A 22806-nucleotide genomic window follows, 5' to 3' on the forward strand; every position below is an offset into this window, starting at 1 on the left:
TTCCAAGGTGTTAGTTAAGTTTTAAGAGCTTCAGAAAGTTGGAAATATATATATGGTAAGAGCATTAACAGCCTTTCTGGCATTATTGTATTTTTAAAGAATGGTAACTATGTTATTTGGTTGTATATCCTTGTGTTGGTGGTTTGTGAATAATTGAAGTCCTTTGATATTTAGTATCAAGTATAAATAGCAGCACATTTTCCACTTACTACTTATTTATACAACATTTAATTTAAAATAAAAGAAAAGTGAGGATTGAGATCATCCTCCGTATATGGCTTATATTGTCTAGAGATGAGTTGCAATATGTTGGTTTGTTTTGTTTTTAAATCAGTTTGTGTAGAACTTCTTTTCCCTTTAAAGAATGAAGCATTCAATAGTGTTGCAGTTATACTGGACAGGAAAGAAGTTTCAGAATTGACTGGCTGCACCCTTAATCCTTTGATATCCTGTAAGCAGAACAAAGTTCGGAAAATGTCAGGCTAATGTAACAGTGCTTCATATGGAGAACATTAGCTGTTCCTAGATAAGATTTATAGAACGTAAAATAGATTCAAGATCATAATCATGTCAGTGCAACTTTTCCAACAAAAGAGCAATTACCCATTTGTTCAGCCTTTGTTAGAGCTTGTTGTTTATTTTGTGGTTGGTTTTGTTTTTAAAAGCTGAATTGGAAACCCAGTATTCTCTCTAGAACTACCAAGAGTTTGTAAAATCCAAGGAAAACGTCAGGTGTCATAGTTTTGATGACATGATGTTATGAAAATTATAGACAAGGAGTTACATTGTATACAAGCATCTATTTCAGATAGTGATAAGATGTGCACAAAAGCTATTTAGATATGTATCTTAATGTAATTTATATTCTGAGGGGAAATAACTACTCTGATCAAAATACATTCTACTTAACGTTACTTCAATTGCAAAAGCAACCAGAAAAACAGGAAATCACTTTATACTTCATATGACTAGATTTTTCGAAATGTAATATGCATCCCTAGTACATTTGGACTTCTTTAAAAAAAAAAAAAAAAAAAACTAGCAACCAGCAAAATGGCCTGTTTCCATTTGTAATTTAAGATTTTAAATAATATGAGAAAAAGCAGATTGGGAAATAAATTGTTCTGGAGTCAGTGAGTTCTGAACACATGGCTTTGAAGTATCCAGTTTATAATTATGTTTAATTGACTAGGACTCGAGTGGTGGTAGATTGGAAAGTCAGCTGGAGCTTATGTTTGTTCAGTTCTTTTAAACTTATCCTCATATTTGAAAAAAATGCTGTTAAGAAAATTCTCTCCATCACATTCTTTCTTCCGTCACTTTCCCATGACAATCTTGTCCCATTAAATGATACAGTACTACTTTAATTAAAAAGAAGAAGCATGTTTTGTAATCTTGCTAATCTTTTGGTTTATCTATGCCTATAGAGCAGTGTCCCAGAGAGGGATAGTGCTTGTATTTAAATGACAGCATTTAATCTGTGCAGTTCAGGTTATCCTTGCTTTAATGCAGAGCTTTTACATTACACTCAGAGGGTTCCAGTGATATATTTTTTCAAGCTGCATCATTTTGGTCCCTTTCTTTAGCATGTATCCAGTGTAATAGTGGAATCTGATACTGAAATTTGAGGAAAACTGATAACCCAAACTATTTTGGCACATTGCTACTGTAGCACATGTTTTAAAAGTGCCAATAGGGAGTCCACATATTTTACTTGTTGGAATCTCCACTATGCTCCCCTCTGCCTTCACTGTTGATTTAATATGTAGTTTTACCCATGAATCTCACAGTTGCATGCTGTGAGCCTCTACCAGCAGCTGATGCTGTACTGAGAGTTAGTCAATCATCAGAAAGATACTGTGGTATTTTGCTTGATATTAAAGTCAGATTGTATATTTAGCAGCGGTGGCTGAATTAATTTGCACAAATCTTAGAACTTAAACTAACTTTTGCGGGATTCAAAGCAAACAGATTTTTATAGCAAAGAAAGTAGCTTTTGTTATCTTAATTTTCAGGTGCCCAGCTTGCAACCTCTTTGATGGGGCCTAGTTTTCAGAAAGTGCTGAGCACTTGTCTGTAAAAAAAAAAAAAACCAGTATCCTATAAGGTGCCTCAAACTGAGGCACCAAAACCATACATTGGTTCTAAAAATCTTGGCTCTTGGGCCTGTATGTGTAATTCATTCTCCTGCACGAGCAGGGTCAGAATACATAGACTTATAAACCATCTCTCGCCTCTTCAAACTGCCCCTTATACAAGTTGCAGAGGAGGGTGACAAGAAAAAACTTTGTGATACCTCGGAGCTCTCTCTTGTGGGGTAAATGCCCAATGCTGCTGTTTGGACATTTTCAGGAAGAAATGAAGGAATCATTCGAGTAGCTTGGCAACCTCTGCTAGGGTCCGCATATGCATCAACACCTCATGGTCAGTGGCACTGAAGATACTATAATAGATCTAAAACAGGCATGGATGCCTGAGCTTCATCCATTTCTAGATCATCAGACAACATCACCACCAATACAGTCTCTGTTGTGTACCTAGATTTAAATTCAATTGACTGGGGTCACGGAGGCCTGTGACATTGCTAGAGTTGTTTGGGCATGGCCTCCTCTATAATCTTTGGAGTGGGGCTAAGTAAGCACCTGTGTCAAATGACCAAGGGTTGAATAATTGCTTCTCTGACGCACGTTGGCACCTTGCCTTCTATAAGAGGCATTGAGAACAGATTCCAGCAGTGTTCCCCATCATCTTCCTGCTGGCCTCCACCAGCCAGGAGGCATACAGGCTGGAATCTATCTCTTTCCCCCACCCCCACCCCTCCGGCATCTCAGAAGCTCCATTGAGTGAGTGGACCAAAACTGAAGCAGAAAAATCCCCGATTGAAAACTAGACACTGTTGAAGTCAATGGCAAAACTGCTACTGACTTCAGTGGGGCCAGAGTTTCACCCTCTTTGTATGTCCATTCTGTTACCATGGGGTCAGAGAGCTCCATCTGGATCCAAGTGATTTTATTCACAAGATTATTTGAAAATTACTCCTGGTAAGAAACACTCGACTCCATCTAGGCTAGGCTGTGGTGAAGGTGAAGAAAACTTCTCTGCCTCCTATGAACCACAGCATTATATTTTAGAAACTCTTTCTGCCAGAGTCAGATTCAGAACAGGACCCCTTACCCTCAGGGATCTTGCACTCTCTTTGTCTGATGTGGGAGGGATAGCTCAGTGGTCTTGCACTCTTCCCTCTTTGGGGGAGGGATAGCTCAGTGGTTTGAGCATTGGCCTGCTAAACCCAGGGTTGTGAGTTTTTAATCCTTGAGGGGGCCATTTAGGGATCTGGGGCAAAAATCTGTCTGGGGATTGGTCTTGCTTTGAGCAGGGGGTTGGACTAGATAACCTCCTGAGGTCCCTTCCAACCCTGATATTCTATGATTCTATTCTATGATTCTATGTATCAGTGAGGTCTGAACACACAGCTTTGGTGATCTGTGAGGCTAAAGCCATGGAAGAGAACATTTAGGAGCTGCTGTATCAATAGTATGAATATGAAGAACAAAGTAATAGGGTATGTGGTCAGGTAGCATAAGCACTCTCTTCACAGCCCCTAGCAGGGTGCCCAACCAGCTCTGGTAATATTTCTGGGTGAAATTTTAAAGTGATATGTAAAGCCCAAAATGGGTGATCCTACAGCAGCTGTGATCAATGGGGAGGGCTTTATTAAATGCTAGAAAGTATTTGAGTGGTGGCCCTTTCACAGTGGTTTTTGTTTGGTAGTGCTCCCACAAGCTTACTCGGAGTGTGAGAGTCCAGCCATGAAACAGCTCTCAATTAGGAAGTGAACATTGGGTGATGGCATGCAGGTAAACATACCAAAAATCCTCTCTGTTTCAGAATTTTCGTGTCCAGCACTGCCACAAGAAGTAGCTTTTTTCACAGGATGAAAGCTTACCTAGGTCAGATATGCAACTGTAGATAAGTATGTTGTCCTGTTGGAGTGAATCAGCATGACAGGATGATCTGTTGTGAAGTTAGAAGTGGGGAAGGCCTTCCACAGAAAAGAATTTGGTGCATCACTAAACAGTCTCAACTTATTTCCAGTGCTGAGATACTACCAATCATCACTATGTTCTGCAGATATGTTACCTCCTTACAAGAGACTTCTACTCCAGTTGTGTTTCATGGATTAATCCTAAGGGTATGTCTACACTGGAAACTTCAAAGCGCTGCTGCGGGATCGTTCCCATGGCAGCGCTTTGAGGTGCGAGTGTGGTCGTGTGCCCGCGCTCCTGATAATCCACCTCCACAAGGGGATTAGCTCCCAGCACTCGGAGCCTGTCTACACTAGCGCTTTAAAGCGCTCAGACTTGCTTTGTTCAGACTTGCTGAACCAGCAAGTTACAGCACTATAAAATGTAAGTGTAGACACGCCTTAAGTGTTCTGTCTGTGCTCTTCTTTGCAGATCTTTCACAAATAAAATAGGTGCTGATGGCTGGGTTTGTTTGTTAATAACAGTTTGGAGAATTAAAATCATCTGTGAAAGTTAGAATAACAAATATGAATGATCACAGTTTTGTACGCTGGCAGGCAGACAGTGCTAATGCATAAGTTATGTGAAAGAAAGAAAAAGGTTAGTTTATTTTTACCAGATGGATTGGCTTTTGTCAAGGTGCACTGAAATTGTCACAAGATGGCCTTTTTTACAAGCATTTGTATGCTCAAGAAGTTAACTGAACAAAGAAGAGCTGCTCTCTAAATTCCCAATTCTCTCCAACCATTTGAGCCAGCAGATTGCTAAGAGACTCAAGGAGACAGTTTGTGTGGGTAGTGGCCAGAGATGTATTTTTTCAATGTTGCTAGATGAGGTAGATGGTTTTGGTACTGTTCTTTAATTTATTCTGTTTTCTCTGTGCCAGTTTCTGTCAATACATACCTGGCAGTAAGCCCTTCCAGAAAGAAAAAAGGAATCTGCTTTTATCCTGAAGCACTGATGAAAGGTAGCCCTATTTCAGCTGCTGGAAAGGCCTGAACTGGGCTGAATATAGAATGTAGGACAGCCTGCTCACAGCTGCCTCTCTTCTCTTTTCGGGGCAGGGTGTTGACCCTTTGGAATTTGCCTCTCCTCCCCATGTTTTGTCTAGGCACAGTTCCATAAGAATGTCTCCCCAGGGCCCCTATGGAGAATTTCTCAAAGTGATCCAGATTACTGTCTCCTACAAAGGGCTGAGCTCTTACCCTCCAGGAACCAATCCTAAGCTCATTCAGCTCAGAGAAATCAGAGCCTGAACTAGGATCCCTGCGCGGCAGGCCTTTAGGCTGCCTAGGCCAGCCCATTGCCCTTTTTGTAATGCTAGTGATTTTGCCTTGCTAAGTATTTGTTTCTAGTTGTCTAAGCTTTGTCTGTGGCAAATCAATGAATTGGTTTCAGCTTAATGAATTAAATATAGGGGCAAGTGCTCTGTCTTTTTCTTTGTTGTTATGTCAAAAGATACACTGTATATGCAGAATATTTGGTTCTTCACAGATGCACCTGAAATGTAATCGGACTGCATGAATCACACTGATGCGTAGAATTTAATTGCATTGTTTTACTTTAATCTTGTTCAAAGAGCCTAGAGCTTTTGAATGTTATATTGGGGAATATTTGTTAAATCATTTAGCATACATTGAAACAGCAGCATCTAAACAAAATCACAGCTTATTGTGCTTTCTGTATAACTTGGTTTATTAAAACATTTTGATGTCTGATAGTTTTATGCCACCCAGGATGGATTTTATCTGTGCTTGATGATGCTTCATTATTAAAAGCTTTGCCATTCAAGTCTCCAAAATAATCAGGCTTTTAATATGTATGTCTGATGGAGAAGGTCATGTGGGCTGACATAGGAACAAAAAGTACAGCAGGTTCTGGGATCACGGGTTTATTCTTGGACAGTGGCCAAATTTCTTTGACCTTTTTGGGCCACACCCAGTCTTGCCATGCAGTTGGTGCAGAGCAAAAACTCCTTGGGAAATAAAAGTGCTAGATCTGAACTTGTGCATTGAGCCAGACTTTTTATGCTATTGGCTTGCACTTGCAGATACAGACTTGTGATTTGATGCTCGTTTCTTATACCTGATTATTAGCTTTGTTATCAGGAGAGCCAAAGCAGGAAGCAGTTACAGCGACAACCCACTGTAAAGTTGCCAGTGCATAAATAACTTTCTGTACTATTTTCCTACACGTTTTGCACAGTGCTCCTGGGGTGGTTCTCCTAATGACCACGTCTCGCTTCTGTGCACATTCAGCAGGAAGAGATTAGACCTTTGAATTTTCGTGTTAAAATATACGCTGTGGGAATCCTAGAGCTTTTTATTTATCACTGGTTGAATTTGGCTCAGATTTGTAAGGACTTAAAGTTGCTAACAATCCAACTGACATCAGAGCATTTTGTGGCGGGAGTGGAGGGGGAACCTTTGTGATCTCTGATTCCTTTTAATTCCTAAGTGATCTTTTTGGGTACTTCTTATACTCAACTCTCCCAATTACACGGTCATTATATGACTGTCATGAGATCTGTCCAGCCATGGTCCCATTTCATGAGGAACGGTTTATTCTGCTGTCTGGTGAAATGATTACAGTAACTCTACAAAATGAACTGACAGTTCAGAGTTAGTTACTGTCCATAGGTTGATTTGGATTTAGTTTATTCATACCACATTTTCCTTTTTCATTAGCATGTCAGTGGTCAGCCTTTTGTGAATTTACCCTATCGGTAATATTGATTCCAGGCCCATGCGCACACACAAAAATTACACTGGAATTATGGCCATAAATATCTAGTTACTTAAAAGGGGAAACCCTTATTAGGACATGGTAGCGTTCTCAAAGGACACAAATACTAGGTTGAAGATTCAGAGTCAAAGCTTCAGACGAATATCAAAAGCATGGAAATTTTGTCATGGTCACTGGGATGATCTTAATTCTCCCCCTGTCCCCTGCTGACCTTGTACGGTGCTCACCTCTCTCATCTTGGAGTATTTCAGTTGAGGGGTTTTTGGTAATACGAAGATGGAAAAGTACTGTTACAAGCAGTCTTCCTGCACCATCTGGACTAGACTAAGATTATGCTTCCGTAATGGTGAATACACCTCTACCCCGCTATAACGCGACCCAATTAGGGTTACCATATTTTAAGGGTCCAAAAAGAGGACACTCCATGGGCCCGGGCCCCAGCCCCACCCCAACTCCGCCCCTCCCCGACCCCGCCCCAACTCCGCCCCCTCCCCTGGACGCTTCGCCCCCCCTCCCCCTCCCCTGCTTCCCACGAACATTTGATTCGCGGGAAGCCTGAAAGAGCAGGCAAGCTGGGGCGGGGGGGGGGGGGGGGCACGGCCCAGTCCGGCCCCTCCAGCCGAGCAGCTCCCTCCGGCGGTCAGCCGGCCCAGGCCAAGAGGCTCTGGCCCCGGCGTCTCCTGCACGGCTTGGCTTGGTCCCGCACCCCCGGCCAAGCACCGCCCAGCCCCGGCTCCGCACCGCCGGGCCCGACCCCCGGCCCGAGCACCCCCGGCCCCAGCCCCCAGCCGAGCATCGCCGGCCCTGGCCCCAGCCCCCGGCCGAGCACCCCCGGCCCAGCCCTGGCCCCGCACTGCCGGCCGAGCACCGCCGGCCCCAGCAGCTCCAGCCCCCCACCGAGCACCGCCGGTCCCTCCCTCCCTATTTTCCCGGACATGTCCGGCTTTTTGGGATTTCCCCCCGGACGGGGATTTGAGGCCCAAAAAGCCGGTCATGTCCGGGAAAATCCGGAAGTATGGTAACCCTAGACCCAATATAACACGAATTTGAATAAAACGCGGTAAAGCAGTGCTCCGGGAGGTCGGGGGCGGGGGGGGGGGGGGGCCGCGGGGCTGTGCACTCCGGCGGATCAAAGCAAGTTCAATATAATGCGGTTTCACCTATAACGCGGTAAGATTTTTTGGCTCCCGAGGACAGCGTTATATTGAGGTAGAGGTTTATCTCTTAGACCAGTGATAGATACTTAAGCCTGTGAGAGAACTATTAGCTTCTTGTGGCTAATAGCCCCCCTTCACTCACAATCTGCAAACTAGTGTGTAATTCTAAACCTTTTATGGAGGGCTTTTACAAGCTGTGCAACTGTTAGTATGAATGTTTTCCTGGCCACTTGGCATCTGGCCTCTCTGTGGATTAACTAATTTGACATCCCCACTGTTTCAATTAGTTGCCACAGAGGAGATGTTATGTCTGAGAAGAGGCTAGTAGAGGCAGAGGATGGCAGATTTCATGAGATAATACATGGCATCAATATGCTCAAAGGGAGAGTCATATTATTTTAGGAGACTAGCTGCAACATTTAATTAGTCTTGTTTCTGTGGCCTTCCTCAGCACAGATACTATGTATGTAGCTATATGAAACAGAGGAGAACACACACAGAACATGACACCATCAATAAGCTGAGATCTACACTAGCTGCCACTAAAGGAAGAATGGTGTAGTGATTAGGGCACTAGTCTCGGATGTGAGTGACCTGGGTCAATTCTCTGCTGCACCAAAATCTTCTTGTCACTCAGTCTTTCTGTGCCTCAGAGGTGATAGTACAGCTCTCCCTTGGTGGGGTATTGTGAGGATAAACACATCAAAGATTGTAAGATGCTCAGATACAAAAGGAATGGGGGCTCTATGGGTATTATAGGTATGTTTTTGGGGAAGTTCGGATGTTGATTTTATCTTATAAAGAGCCGAAATGATTTGGGATCTGGTTTCCTGAGATGACCTCCCTTCGCATGTCATCCTGACACAATTGAAATCAGCACCTCGTATTCCACATAGATTTAGGATGTAGCCCCATGTAGAGTACATTGCACTAGTCTGTTCTTGATGTAATAAAGGCCTGGATCACTGTAGCAAGAAATACATCAAGATGAATGTTTGTACACTTATTCTCAGGAGTGGATGGAATTTACCACCGCTACTACCCGAGCATCTGGAAGCAGCCCCAGAAAAACCCCTACATTGCAAACCTGTTTTGTAAATTTCAGACATGCTTCCTCGTCCCGGGGTGCCACTACAATCTTCTTCAGCTCTTCCCGTTGCTTCCCATCAGGCTTCTAACATTACCTCAGTCAGCCAGCTAGCCCCAGCAGTTCAGCCCTGGTCACAGTCTTCTCAATAATCTCATGCAAGAAAAGATGATTGGAGTCTGGGAAATAGTTGGTGAGACTGTCAGGCTTGAGATATGATTTCTTGAGCGTGGATCTAACCAACAAAGGACCTAATACCTCCATGCTGGACTTTACCAGCTATAATGGACTAGAATCCAACTACCAGTAAGTTCTGCCAGATAAATTTAGAACCTCAATGAGTACAACTGGGCAAAAATCAAGCAGAGGAGGCCAAACTGCTTGTTCACCCCCCTCTCCCTACCTATTGACATGGATCAGCTGTCACCGTCAGGGCTGTACTGGTTTGAAACCAGTGACATTGCCCACTAAGTAGACAACTCCTCAAAGCCAAAATAATCTCCTGCTTCCAATCTCCTGCTTGGATTCACTTGGCTGTCTGCCTGGATTTTTTCTTCTGATAATGATTTTGTAGAAGTTATGATGCAGAGAAGAAAGAACTTTCTCCATCTCCATTCTAGCCTTGGTATAAGACTTATTCTTTGTTGCAGTCTGACCAGTATCACAATTCTAACCTCCACTCCATTATGTGTCATGTGTTGTATATTGTAGCAGGAAGGAACTGGATTGCCTGCCAAGTTTTCTTTCTCTAATTTTAGTGGTGGCTTTGTAAATTATGACTGTAGAAATGTATGTGAATATAAAAATACATATATTTTCCCTCCCTGCTGGGTCCAGTCCTAGCCTAGTGCATTCTAGCTGATCTCAGTACTTAAATGACATTTTGCCGTTCATCTTTGTAAAGTGTTTTGAGATGTGCTAGTTTGAAAGGTCTTCTACTGTCCTGTCCTGTTTGTAAAGAGAATTTGTATCTCATTTACTTAATATGGCATCCAGCTTGGCTTCAGCACCTGAGTATGCTCATGAACTTTTGAACCCCCGGCATTTGGCCCAGAGTATTGCCTGTGGGATTGATACTCATTTAAATAAATGAGTATTTGAGGTTTGCCTGGACATGATGTAATGGAGATAATTGCAGAACCATTTGGCTTTTAACCGCAGACATCAACGGGGGGTTTTTTGTGTGGGCTTTTTTTTCTTTTTTTAAAGAAATTTTCTGTATTTAGCTTAACTAAATAAAGACATTAATCTTAAATCTCTGCTACCTCATGTAGCTTGGAAATTATGGTTAATACAAAACTTCCCCAAAACTTTCCGGTGTAAGGAATTGTAATGTTATTTTTAGCTGTCTCAAGCAGGAGACTTTCATCTGAAAGGAGTCCATTGATTTACCTCTCTTGCATAGCTCCGGGGTGTCTCACAAGTGGATTATCTCCATGCTTCAAAATGATACCTGTGTACCACTTGTCTGCTCTTCCTCTTTTTTCTACACTTTTCCCTTTCTGTTTTTAAAAATGTAATTTCAAAAAGTGTTTAGATTCTTTCCTGTTTCAAGAAAACAGAAAGAAGAGATGGGCAATAATTGGCTCCCTCATGTAGAGTTTATGCCATTAATTCTTCAGCAGAACATTGTGATTTCCTGTTGGGGCTACACATTTAGGGTTGTGTGACAGATTTTAGGCGTCTATTGCTTTGCCTTAATATTTAATACAGTAAGCAGTAAATACACACTGCAGTATATTTAAGTTAATTTTAGCTGTTAGGTAGCCTTAAAATTCACATTCAGACTTAAAAAATGCTTTAAAATGTCTTTAATTCCTACCATAATCTGCAAGGTGGAGTCAATGCATTATAGCAGGGATTTCTATATATGGTACAGATATATGTACAGTAGTTGACAGCTCTCTACCCTTTGACTGGATGAGATTGTGCATTTGCTAGCCTTTAAGAATTTTCTTGGTTACAATCCATTAACTGGAACTGGTGACCATAGGATACCTTAATATCTCCAAACTGGAAGCCTCATGCCCAGCATAACTTTGTCATGAAAGAAATGCATATAACATTTGTAAATTTGTGCATGTCTTTTGCAGAGCTGTGACAGAAATGTCAATTTTTAAATCTGAGAGTTTTTTCCGTATATTCAGAAGCCCATCAGAATGAGTACAGTAAATTTCAAGGTTCTAACTTAATGGGAGCCTGACAGTTGAGAGTCAACCTGTTACAAGCTTGTCTGCGTGTGTCTACGCTGTATGCACACAGCATTCAAGCTAGTCATCTAATTGTTTTCAGGCTGTTTACATTGAAACTTATTATAGAATTTATGGGTGCCTTGTGGCTCCCCAATATATAATCAGGCATTTAATGGAACAACAATGGTGTTAGCATGTTATGGATGCCAAATGATTATAGTGAATCATTTTGAATCTACCTTGGCAATCTTTCTTTGAGTCACAAGAAAATGGACATAATTAAACAAAGAATGGTTACCTCCACATGCTTTACAATTTTAATATCCTGATGCTGAAAAAATCTCCAAATGATAGTAAAAAGGAGCTTCTGTATAGAATAACTTTAAGAAGATAAAGGACCATCTGGTATAGGAGGGATAGTCAAGTGGATAAGGCACTGGACTGAGACTCAGCAGACCTGAGTTAAACTTCTAGCTCAGCCACAGCCTTTCTGTGTAACCTAGGACAAGTCATTTAATCTGCCCCATGTCTCACCTCCCCACTTGTAAAATGGGGATAGTTTCCTCCCACACAGGGGTGTTCTTGAGAATAAAATCTAATGATTGTGTGATGCTCAAATGCTACAGTGATAAGGACCATGTAGTTACCTAGATAGATCTCAGAAATACTGAACATAAAAGAAACTGAATGGCCCAGGGTATGGATAATGAAATACAAAGTCTGTCCCTTCTTGATCACTGTTTCACAGGTACTCATTACCACCATCTATTGGCAGTAGGATGGCCACGTATATAGGGTCTTCTGTACTCTGCAGCAAGCTGTGCCTGAGTTCTGTGGCAAGGTTCTCTGTGGTTTCTCTGGCAGCCTAGATATTTTGCAACAACTTAAATTTAATGATGGAGGTTTTTTATTGAATGACACTGGAAAATATATAGTAGCCAGAACAGTGTTCCCTGTGTTAGTTTCATATTACAACCACAAGCTTATTTTATGCCACCCACACACTAAATTTTCAAGGTAAGACAGAATTATTTTACAAAATGTATAACTACATTATAATAGTATCTGCACCTGCATCTGAAGAAGTGAGGTTCTTACCCACGAAAGCTTATGCTCCCAGTACTTCTGTTAGTCTCAAAGGTGCCACAGGACCCTCTGTTGCTTTTTACATTATAATAATCATTGGGGAGAAGGTGGAAACTGGAGGCTTTGACGACTGTATAGAAAGGGATAGCTAGGGCTTTTGATTCCTGAGAAGGTATAGGAGGCAGTTTGATCACACAGGAGATGATTGACATTTTCCTCTCTCTTTCCACTTTGTCGAGCCAGGTGTTTGTGGCTATGGGGAGTGTGAGTATGTGTGTGCGTGCGTGCAAAAACTCCTAATTTCCCCACCTTCCCCAACAACCATCTGGCTCCAGTATCTTCCATTGCATCTGGCAAAGATGGACAAACACGTTAATCGTAACTGGAGGTTTGTGCTAAAACATTCAGAAGTGAAATAGTTAAGTGTTGACACTTAAATGTTCATTGTTGGGTGCTTGGGGTGTCTCACCTCTGTGATTTCAACCTGTCTGTCATCTTAGGAAGACAGCTCTGCATCGGTTCACACTCATTTCACATCTCGAAGATTATCTTCACAACCATAAGAGCTAGAAACAATTATTTTCACAGTGAAGGCTTACATTTTGAAGCAAGATTCCACAGCTATGAAATCATGGAATACACACTGAATGGACATAAAGAATGAACTACCCTGGGGGTGGCTACTTCAGACCAGGAGTGACATTCATGGGATTTACATTGCTTATACTGACAGGTTTCAGAGTAGCAGCCGTGTTAGTCTGTATCCGCAAAAAGAAGAACAGGAGTACTTGTGGCACCTTAGAGACTAACAAATTTATTAGAGCATAAGCATCCGAAGAAGTGGGCTGTAGTCCACGAAAGCTTATGCTCTAATAAATTTGTTAGTCTCTAAGGTGCCACAAGTACTCCTGTTCTTCTTGTTGCTTATACTGTGTCAATTCAGAGGGTAAATGGAAAATGACTACTTCCAGACTTGTCAATCTGAAATTTGCTCTTTGAACTAAATCCATTTACCTTTTATTTTTAAATTAGGATTATTCAAAAAATGTTTGTCAAAATGATTTTCTGACCAATAATGCCGTTTCAGTGAAACTGGAATTTTTCACCAAGTTGTGTATTTCTGTGAGATTTTGTTTAGAAAAAAAAGGGGGGGGGTTCAAAAATGTTGAAACATCCCATTTGGACACTTTTTCAGACTGGAAAGTTTCAATTTTCACTTTGAAATTACTTTTTGTTTTTTAAATTTACTATATAGATACATAGCTATAGATCGATATATAGATCAAAATAAAAATAAAGCAATTAAAATCTATCTAAATGAAATGTTCCAGTTGACCCAAAATAATTTTTTTTCAGAATTTAATTTAAGAAAAATAATGGAATTTTGGCTTTTCTTCCCAATTTGGGATGAATTTTTGTTTGTTTTTTTTGCGGAATGGAAATCCATTTTCTGACCAGCTCTATGTATAGGTAATATAGTGGACATAGACTGCATGTCTGCCTCCTCACCTTAAATGTTATGTGGTAGAAGAGTTGTTCCTTCTTTGTCTAGAGATGTTAGCACTTAATTTGTGTTACACCATTTCCTAAATACATTTGTACAGAGCATGAGGTTCTTGTTTCCAGAGAGAGGTGGTCTCTAGATAGGCTTGCTGGAGTGGCAAGAGCACCTTCAGGTCAAAATATGATCAGATTTGTTTCAACTATTGTATTAGAAGTGATGGTTTTTCCTCTCCTCTTGTCTGCCTCACAGGTAATAAATGTTGACGGAACAATGAGAAAAACTCTACTAGAAGATAAGCTTCCTCATATATTTGGGTTTACTTTGCTGGGGGACTACATCTACTGGACAGACTGGCAGAGACGAAGTATTGAAAGAGTTCACAAAATAAGAGCAAGCAGGGATATCATCATAGATCAGTTGCCAGACCTAATGGGCCTCAAAGCAGCAAGTGTGACCAAAGTGTTTGGTAAGCATGAGCAACGTGAAATGAAATTGAGACACTTTTTCCAGAGGGTTTTGCTTTTGTTAAACAATAACATTCAACCCTTTTGGAATAATCGTGCTCTAATATGTTCTAATGCTGTTTAAAGGGAAACTCCCTTTTTTTGTGAAGCTAGCATAGTGAAAATATCACAAGAGAAAAGCCTGCTTTCATGACAATTGCCATCAAAAAACTACCATGTATGAAAATACACCCGATAATTTCTTCTGAAATTGCAGATTAATGCAATAAGCAAAATGGAAGCAGTTTTCTTGCTCTGCTATTCTTAAACAATAGGCAACTATTCATCCACTGTGTCAGTGAGGAGGCAAGGTTTTGTAGCCTATTAACAGCATTTCAGTGAATTGATGGACATTTGTCAAACATCTTTTCCATGCTTTTTCCTCTGTAATGGTCAACCTAAGGCGTATCCTGCCACAAGCTAAGAGTGACATGACAAGATGTGCGTGATTTCTCTGGTTTATATGCAGAATTCCACAAAATGCTGTAGTTCCTGCTGCTGTGTCTTCCTAACCTCTTACTGACAGTAAACATGAATACTTTGCAGAGCTTCTGTCGCATGTTGTGATATGTAACAGGGATTTAATTTCCATATCTAACGGAGGAGGAATTGTCTACTTGCTCATATACTCTTGCTAGTGGGAGCGGAGAGATGGTGAGGAGATCCAAATCAAGTACTACCACTAAGCCCTACTAGTTTTCCCTCACTAAGCTCCTGTCTGCCCCAATTCTTACACCTGCACCCCTATACAGTTTGGCATCCCCTGTGCATATCCCTTACTGTCCCCTCTGGTCACAGTAGGATCTCTTCCACTGTGTCCCCTCTTGCTTCCGACGCATGGCTGTGACAGACTGTGTACATATGTCTGTCACACTGTTGCTGCCTTTATCCATAGTAATCTGTACATACTACTAGAAAGGCAAGAAGCTGCTCTGTGCAGCAGACCAGTGAGGAAGAATAAGAGGTGGGAGTCTTGCAAGCAGGCAGTTTATCTCGTACGGCCTGAGAACTGGGAAAGCAGGACGTACACACTAGCCCTTGTGACATCAGAGCCACAGAAGAGAGGAAGAACCACCTTTCAAATTGCTGAGAAAGGGCAGAGGGAAGGCCCAGCCAGGACTCCAGTGGTCCTGTGGGATTCTCTTGTTTGGGGAGGCAGAGAAAAAGTTGTGGGCTGAAGCTCACTGTGAGATCTTTTGGGAGCACACTGAATTTAAAACCCAGTTTCCTTTGGGGGACACATTTGTTTTTCCTATTGTCACCCTGTTTTTCCAGCACAAACATCTGATGATTTTCAGACTGTGGGTCCCCCAAGGTCAGGGCCGGCTCCAGGCACCAGCTTCTCAAGCAGGTGCTTGGGGCGGCCGCTCCGGAGAGGGGCGGCAGGTCCAGGTATTCAGCGGACGGTCCCTCACTCCGCCTGGGAGTGAAGGACCTCCCGCCAAATTGCCGCCGCAGGTCGCGATTGCGGCTTTTTTTAGATCATGATCGCGGCTGGTTTTGGCTGCTTGGGGCGGCCAAAACCCTGGAGCCGGCCCTGCCCAAGGTAGGACAATATTCTGTACTGGGTTCAGTTGGAGAACAACTAAGGAATTTGTTCTGTGGCTTGCAGTCAGAACAAGGCCACCTGAACTCAAAGAGAGGCACTTAAATCTAGACCCAGGCATGGCACTAAAAAAGAAATTGAACGATGCCACATTTAACAGCAACTGGGTTCTCTAACCTGATCTCACTCTCAGTTCATCCTAGAAGAGCTTCAGTGTAGGAATAGGAGCACTGGAACTGGTTTCAGGCCCTAGAGCAGGGGCTTTGAAACCTGCAAGGTGCTGAGCATGTCCTGTGAGTTGCCAAGCAGCCTGAACTCTTACTGACTTCATTAGCTCTTAGTGGCAGCAACTCATTCACTCCACGCATGTATACACTGTCTGGCACAGTGGAGCTCTGACCTGAGTGAGTGAAGATACTACTGTAGTGGTCAAGGACTGAGCACCATCTCAGGAGATGCTCAGCATATAGCAATATCATGCCCTCTCTTGTACAGATCTCCATACCTTCTGTGAATCATGTAGGTACCGTAATTTAGCCCTCAGTTTGTAACATAATATGCTGTGAAATGGGTAATTCCCTAATGCAGCAAATACCATAACGCTCCAGTATCAGACAGACACTGCAAATTAAATTTCGCGCTAAACTACCCAAGCCCATGAGTGTATGCATAAAGATAATAGATTTATAGAAATATTTTTGTGGTCATTTTACAGTATCACTCCGGCTTGCCCCTGAATATTTACTTTGGTTACATACAGCTTAAAAAAATCATCATACTAGCTTATTTATCAAGGTCACTCACTTTAAATAGGCCTGGAAGGGTGCAAAGTTCTGCAATGAAGCCACACAAAATAACCATAACAAAGAAAATAGTTATACATGGTGGAGAGCCAGATCATCCGCCGGTGTGAATCAACATAGCTCCACTGAATTCAGTGGAGCTAGGCTGACGTACACTAGCTGAGGGTCAGGTCTGGAATCTTTGTCCCCTATAAAAGAAAACTAAACTTGGACTGGACTGACTTTTGAGACTTAACCATAGTAGCAATTTTTTAAAAATGGCTATATCTCTGTTTGCAACTGCTGAAGAGGGGCATTCATTTGGCTCTCCGCTCCCATCTCCATCCCCACCCCACCTCCTGCCAACCCCTCAGCATTTGTTCATAGGCACTCTGGTTTACTTGACCAAAATAGGGGGGTGTGATGATCTTATTGGAATTATGCTTAATGATTAATCTCAGCAGTTGATTGGATTTAACAGCTGGGAAAAGGAGCTGCAGTTGTTGAGCTCTGTCCTCACCAGCGCATGTCATTGAACTCAAGCACATTTAAAAATTCAACTGAGATGAAGATCAGTTGCCTGGTCAAAAATAAACAGACAAAACAAACACAACTGTGTGTTTTTAGTACAGGAATGAAATCTGTGGAGAAAAACAGAAGAAAATATTTGGAGAGGTTATCGATATTATAAGAAGACTAATACTAGCCTTTAAATCCATGGTTGAGAGGAAAAGATCTGAGTTGGTTTTTGGACCCCCGTTGACATTTACAGTAATACATTATCTCATAAGTCTGTAAATACATTGCCTGTGATTCCATCCCAGACAGTTTTATCTTTAATTGACCAATGTCTCCTTTTCAGGAACCAATCCTTGTGCTGAGAATAATGGAGGCTGCAGCCATCTGTGTTTTTTCACACCTCTGGAGACTAGATGTGCTTGTCCCATAGGACTGGAGTTGCTGAGCGACATGAAGACCTGCATCATTCCTGAAGCCTTCCTTGTTTTCACCAGCAGAGCAGCAATTCATAGGATTTCCCTTGAAACCAACAATAATGATGTAGCTATTCCTCTAACTGGTGTCAAAGAGGCGTCTGCTCTGGATTTTGATGTGTCTGATAACAGAATCTATTGGACTGATATTAGCTTAAAGGTATTATTAACATTTGAATTCCCTGAATATGAAGCCACAGTATAGTCCCTTTAATCTAACAAAGATCTGTTTGTTATATAATATAGCACATATTATATCGAATGTCTAAATCTTGGCTGCCACATGCATTGAATCCATAAATTAATCTGTTTCAGACGTGCTTTCTGCATGTCACATACCATGTAATTTAAATGCCTAGGTTGGCACTCTACTAAACTTGCTAATCTCTCCTCCCCCCCACCCCACCCTCATTTTGATTTGGAATCCATTCTAGTTAAAGTATTAAAATTTGGCAAATAAACTTGGGTCTCTTATCCTTAGCTGTGGCTCCCACTTGCTGCGTTTCAGTGAGGGAGCTTATAAAGTTTTCATGCTAAAAAATATCAATGTGTTTCAGCAGCAGTTTGAAATTTGATATGTGACATTTCTGGTTTATATCCAGGTGTAGGCAAAGGAGAGTGTTGTATCATCCATCACTGTTGTTTAGTTTTCTTTTACATGAATTTAGCAGTGGTGGAAAATGTCATATTGATATCACTGGAAAATGAACTCCTCTGTTTAGCTTCTTAATAGGTACACCACAGACTGTGGAAGCTCTTCTGCCAGAGTGCTTCAGCTGTAACAGGGCAGGGATCGCTTTTAGGGATCATGGGGATAGTTCAGTTTCCACAGCTTCCATACCCTACTGAGACTAACTCGGGTGTCTGTTCAATGCTGGTAGTGGGTTTTGTGTGTGGACACCTTTCCACTAGGAACTATGCCAATTTAATAAATTCATGTTCTCCAGACCACACACACAATTACTAAATAAATAACAACGCACCTTGGGAAATGGAACTAGTGTTCCCTTAGCTGTTCGTAGAACATTCTACTGCTATCCTTTTTATCGGTCAACCACTAGAAGGCAACATCTTTCCTTCACACTCTCTCTCACTTGCGCGCACACCAACTCGCTCACCTTGAAATGAAAAGCATTCCCTGGAGTCCTCCTATCTCCCAGTATGTTAATTCATTAGTTTTTTCAAGTTGTCATGAAATTGGATAGTGATGTAGACATAAGCTATGTAAAGTGGTTACTCGGAATGGACTTTGGTCCCTAAATGGAGAGCAAAAATTGTATTCTGGCTCCAGATGATATCACTAGATACTGTGGGGTGGCCATTTTACATGCACATTGTTATCACTGGTTTCTTGTGTGCTATGTACATATTCCTTGCTGCATATGACCGGCTCTGTTAAGTGTATACAACTCACATTCCTCATTAGTGCTGAGACAAGCTTTGAGTAATACAAGAAAACCAATCAGCTAATTCCCTTTTCTCCAAATGAAGATACATTCCTATATAGGTTGAAAACACTACAAAGAATAAACAGAGAAAAGAATTTGGGCAAAATTTTAAAAGTGAACAGGTATGTGAGGTGGGAGGCTCAATATTTGGGTGCCTACCTTGAAACTCTTTGAAGGGACCTGATATTGAGAGGGTGCATGCTCAGTACTTTCTGAAAATCACATCCCTTCATGCATCTCAAAGAGGGTGTCCAAAATCAGTAGTCATTTCTGAAAATTCAGGCCTTCTTTATCTTGTGAATTAATATGTTTCTGTTATCAGGATAGATTATATAAATATAAATTGCAAATACTTTCAGCATTTAATGCTTGGGGATTTACATTTGAATTTTTGTTGAACAATAACCGTCAGAATTTTGATCCTCTAATTTGATGCGTGTCCATAAGGTACAGTAATATTTTCACACCATTGTTTTCCAGACCATAAGCCGGGCATTCATGAATGGGAGCTCTCTTGAGCATGTGATTGAGTTTGGGTTAGACTACCCTGAGGGAATGGCAGTAGACTGGATGGGAAAGAACCTTTACTGGGCAGATACTGGAACCAATCGAATTGAAGTAGCGCACCTGGATGGACAGTACAGACAGGTTCTTGTGTGGAAGGATTTGGATAACCCAAGGTCTTTGGCTCTTGATCCTACTAAAGGGTAAGGAGCATTATTTATTGTTCGATGAGCATAACAATAATTAATAACATATATTTTTTACAGCATGCTTTGTATTTCTCTAGCACCATTTCATCAGGGAATCTCAAAGCACTTTATACCCATTAATGGGGTAATCACCATAGTACCTCTGGGAAATGGATAGGGGCTATAAAGAAAAATTTAAAATCCCTGTCAATTAACTTTTGCTGTCTTTATTGTTTCAAAAAACAAAAGCAAAATTTAACACACACTAATTGGCTGCATACAGTTACATGGGATATTCCAGCTTGCAGTAAGTGTGAGTCAAATGTAAATTAGAAAAATCGGGGGATGTATTGTGTGACACGTCCCTGTTTTAAAACATGTTGAATTCACTTCATTGACCGCTGAAATCTGAGTACTTCTGGGGTGGAATTCAAATGTCAAACACATTCATATCAATGGCAGGAAGTAAAGTGGCATTTACTTCTATTCAGTTGTAACTGCAGAGGAATTTAGTTAGGTTGCAACACCTGAATCTGATTAGGACATGAAGCTTAATACACTTACTGATTGTGAAAATTCCACAGTGCCTTTCAGCACCACAAGTGGTCAGGGCCCTGGTTTTATCTCTCATCTGAAAGAATTAAGCAATTAGTCACAAGGAGGCATGCAGTGGTTGGGACAGTAGCAGACTTAAGGAGTACTGGGCTTGATCCTGCACAGTCCTGTGCTAAGCACTCTGGCCCTATCCATCAAAACACACACACATGCTTAACTTGAATTCAGTGAAATTAAATATTTATGTATTTAATTTAATTGATTGATAGCATAGCAGTTACCATAGCAGCTAAAGTTTCTGGGGCCCTGGGTACCAAAGCTGGATTTGAATCCATATCATAAACTGGTGCCTGTTTTTCTTCTGTTTTTGATTGCAGTTATATGTACTGGACAGAGTGGGGAGGTAAACCAAGGATCGTTCGAGCATATATGGATGGGACAAACAGCATCACTTTGGTTGATAAAGTGGGACGTGCCAATGATTTAACTATTGACTATGCAGACCAAAGACTATATTGGACTGACCTAGACACAAGTATGATTGAGTCATCAAACATGCTAGGTAATCTGCTGTTATATTCAAAGAAACACACATCATGGTGTTTTGTACAGAACTGTGAGCACCCTGTAAGGGAATTTGGTAGATTTTTCTTTTAGAGGGTTTAATTAAAAATTGGAGTTGGTTGCCTCCAAACTAACCGTTATTCTTCTTGCGTGACAGGCTTACAGCTAAGGGTTAACTCATGGATATTTTTTTTTATCCAAGCAATTTAATGCATTTTGGAAGTGGTTGAATTAGACTTAAATTTCCTACCACCATTCTACTGTGTGCTAATTAATATTTTGGAGAGTAGTAAAGTAAAATACACATCATGATGAAATTAAACATGCATAAACTTTATTTGCAAGTTTAACAAAATTGTGAGGTAAACCTTTAAAGTAATAATACATTGGTAAAAAATGAACCAGGCTTTCTAAAGCATTTCCCATAGGGTAACAGAGAAACTGCACTTTAAAAATTATAAATGCAGGGAAAGTAAAACAACAAACATTCTATTTTTCTGACTAAAATCCTATACCAGAGAGATGATTTTACTCTTTCTTCTGTTGCTGGTATTAAATTACCCATGTCTTTTACCAGAGCAAAGAGACAGTCTCAGTCTCTTTATTTCTCCAGGTTAGGACAACTTTTTGCCTTTGGTCCAGTTTAATTGGCCCCTATTCTCTGAGTCTGCACACCTAATTCTGTTGCCTAATTCCACAACCTTGTCCCCATCCAGGGCAGATTCCAGCCACAGACTGGCTCTGCTAGATCAGAATTCAAACCAAAATACACCTTTATGACCTGCATTCTTGGCTGTTGTAATGACGCTGTACAGTTAGCTAAACATTCTATAGAATTAATCTCCCAACATTTACATGTGTTTTCCTATGAGAGTTTATTAGAACTTCAAAAGGTTTTCTGCAGTTAAGGCTTATTAAATCTTTACATTAACATTGACAAGATGGCTAATTGAATAAAGGAGGGAGTTGATAATACTGTATTTAGCACTTTGTGCAGATCTTTACATCTAAAGTGCCTTATAAAAGTTAACAATTCCTCAGAAAGCCAGATGAGGTAGACAGAACTATCTCCATTTTTTAGACAAGGACACTGAGACTTGGGGAGGTTAAATGAACTGCCTGATGCTACACAACAAATTGATGGCAGTCCGAGTTAAAATCCAGGAGTTCCTGAGTTCCCTGTCACATGTTCGTTTCCATAGACCATGCTGTCTTGGTTAGATATGAATTAATACTGCTAGAATTTCTGTATTAAAAGTATGTGGCAAAAGGTAAACCTATCATGGCATTTATATTAACTACTTCAGAGTCGCTGCTGTGACATTATTGTTGATGAACCAGGTAATTCCATATTAAGCTCTTATTTTCAGGCCTTGTTTAATTTTCCATGAAAAAGCTACACTTTGGAATGAAACTTGTAAAGCTTTATTTTGGCGTTTTGGGGACATGAGAAATCTATTTTTCTTCAAGAAAGTTTTAGATGTTTTTTCTGTGCTCAGATCACGCGCAAACACTGCTTATTTAAGTAATAAAAATTGTAAGACATGTCATGGGCTTGGACAACAAGGACACAAGAGCCCCTGGCACATCTTGAAGAAATGTGTTTTAGGAAACCATGTAGCTAGCTGCAGTACTTTGTGACTTTCTACTGCCTCTTTTTTTTCACAATGTACTGAGCAGCAGAACCCCAAATATCCGCTCCTGAGCTCACAGGTGCTGAAGCTAGAGCTGCAGGGGGTGCTGCACCCCCTGCTTGAAGTGGTTTCCCTCATATATAGGGCTTATAGTGTGGTTCAGTGGCTCACAGCATCCCCACTATAAAAATTGTTCCAGCACCGTGCCTGAGCTAAACATGTTGAATTTAACATAGCTGCATTTACTTCAATAATCCTGTATGGACACAGGTAAAAACACATGGAAAAGAAAAA

The 22806-nt window shown here is 41.1% G+C and overlaps 1 protein-coding gene across 7 annotated transcripts in view; it reads left to right on the top strand.

Moving 5' to 3' along the window:
- LRP5 (LDL receptor related protein 5) overlaps nt 1–22806 on the top strand; it is a 266220-nt gene that overhangs the window by 195908 nt on the left and 47506 nt on the right. For all 7 annotated transcript variants that reach the window (XR_006177230.2, XR_010600468.1, XM_024109654.3 and 4 more), the window contains 4 exons: nt 14046–14262; nt 17490–17779; nt 19548–19774; nt 20692–20876. Coding sequence is in view for 5 of the 7 variants with exons in the window: in XM_024109654.3 (XP_023965422.1) it covers nt 14046–14262; nt 17490–17779; nt 19548–19774; nt 20692–20876 (919 nt within the window). In the remaining 2 variants the exon portion in view is untranslated. The remainder of the gene's footprint in view (nt 1–14045; nt 14263–17489; nt 17780–19547; nt 19775–20691; nt 20877–22806) is intronic.

The sequence above is a fragment of the Chrysemys picta genome, chromosome 4, assembly GCF_011386835.1.
Source record: "Chrysemys picta bellii isolate R12L10 chromosome 4, ASM1138683v2, whole genome shotgun sequence".
Classification (NCBI taxonomy): Eukaryota; Metazoa; Chordata; order Testudines; family Emydidae; genus Chrysemys; species Chrysemys picta.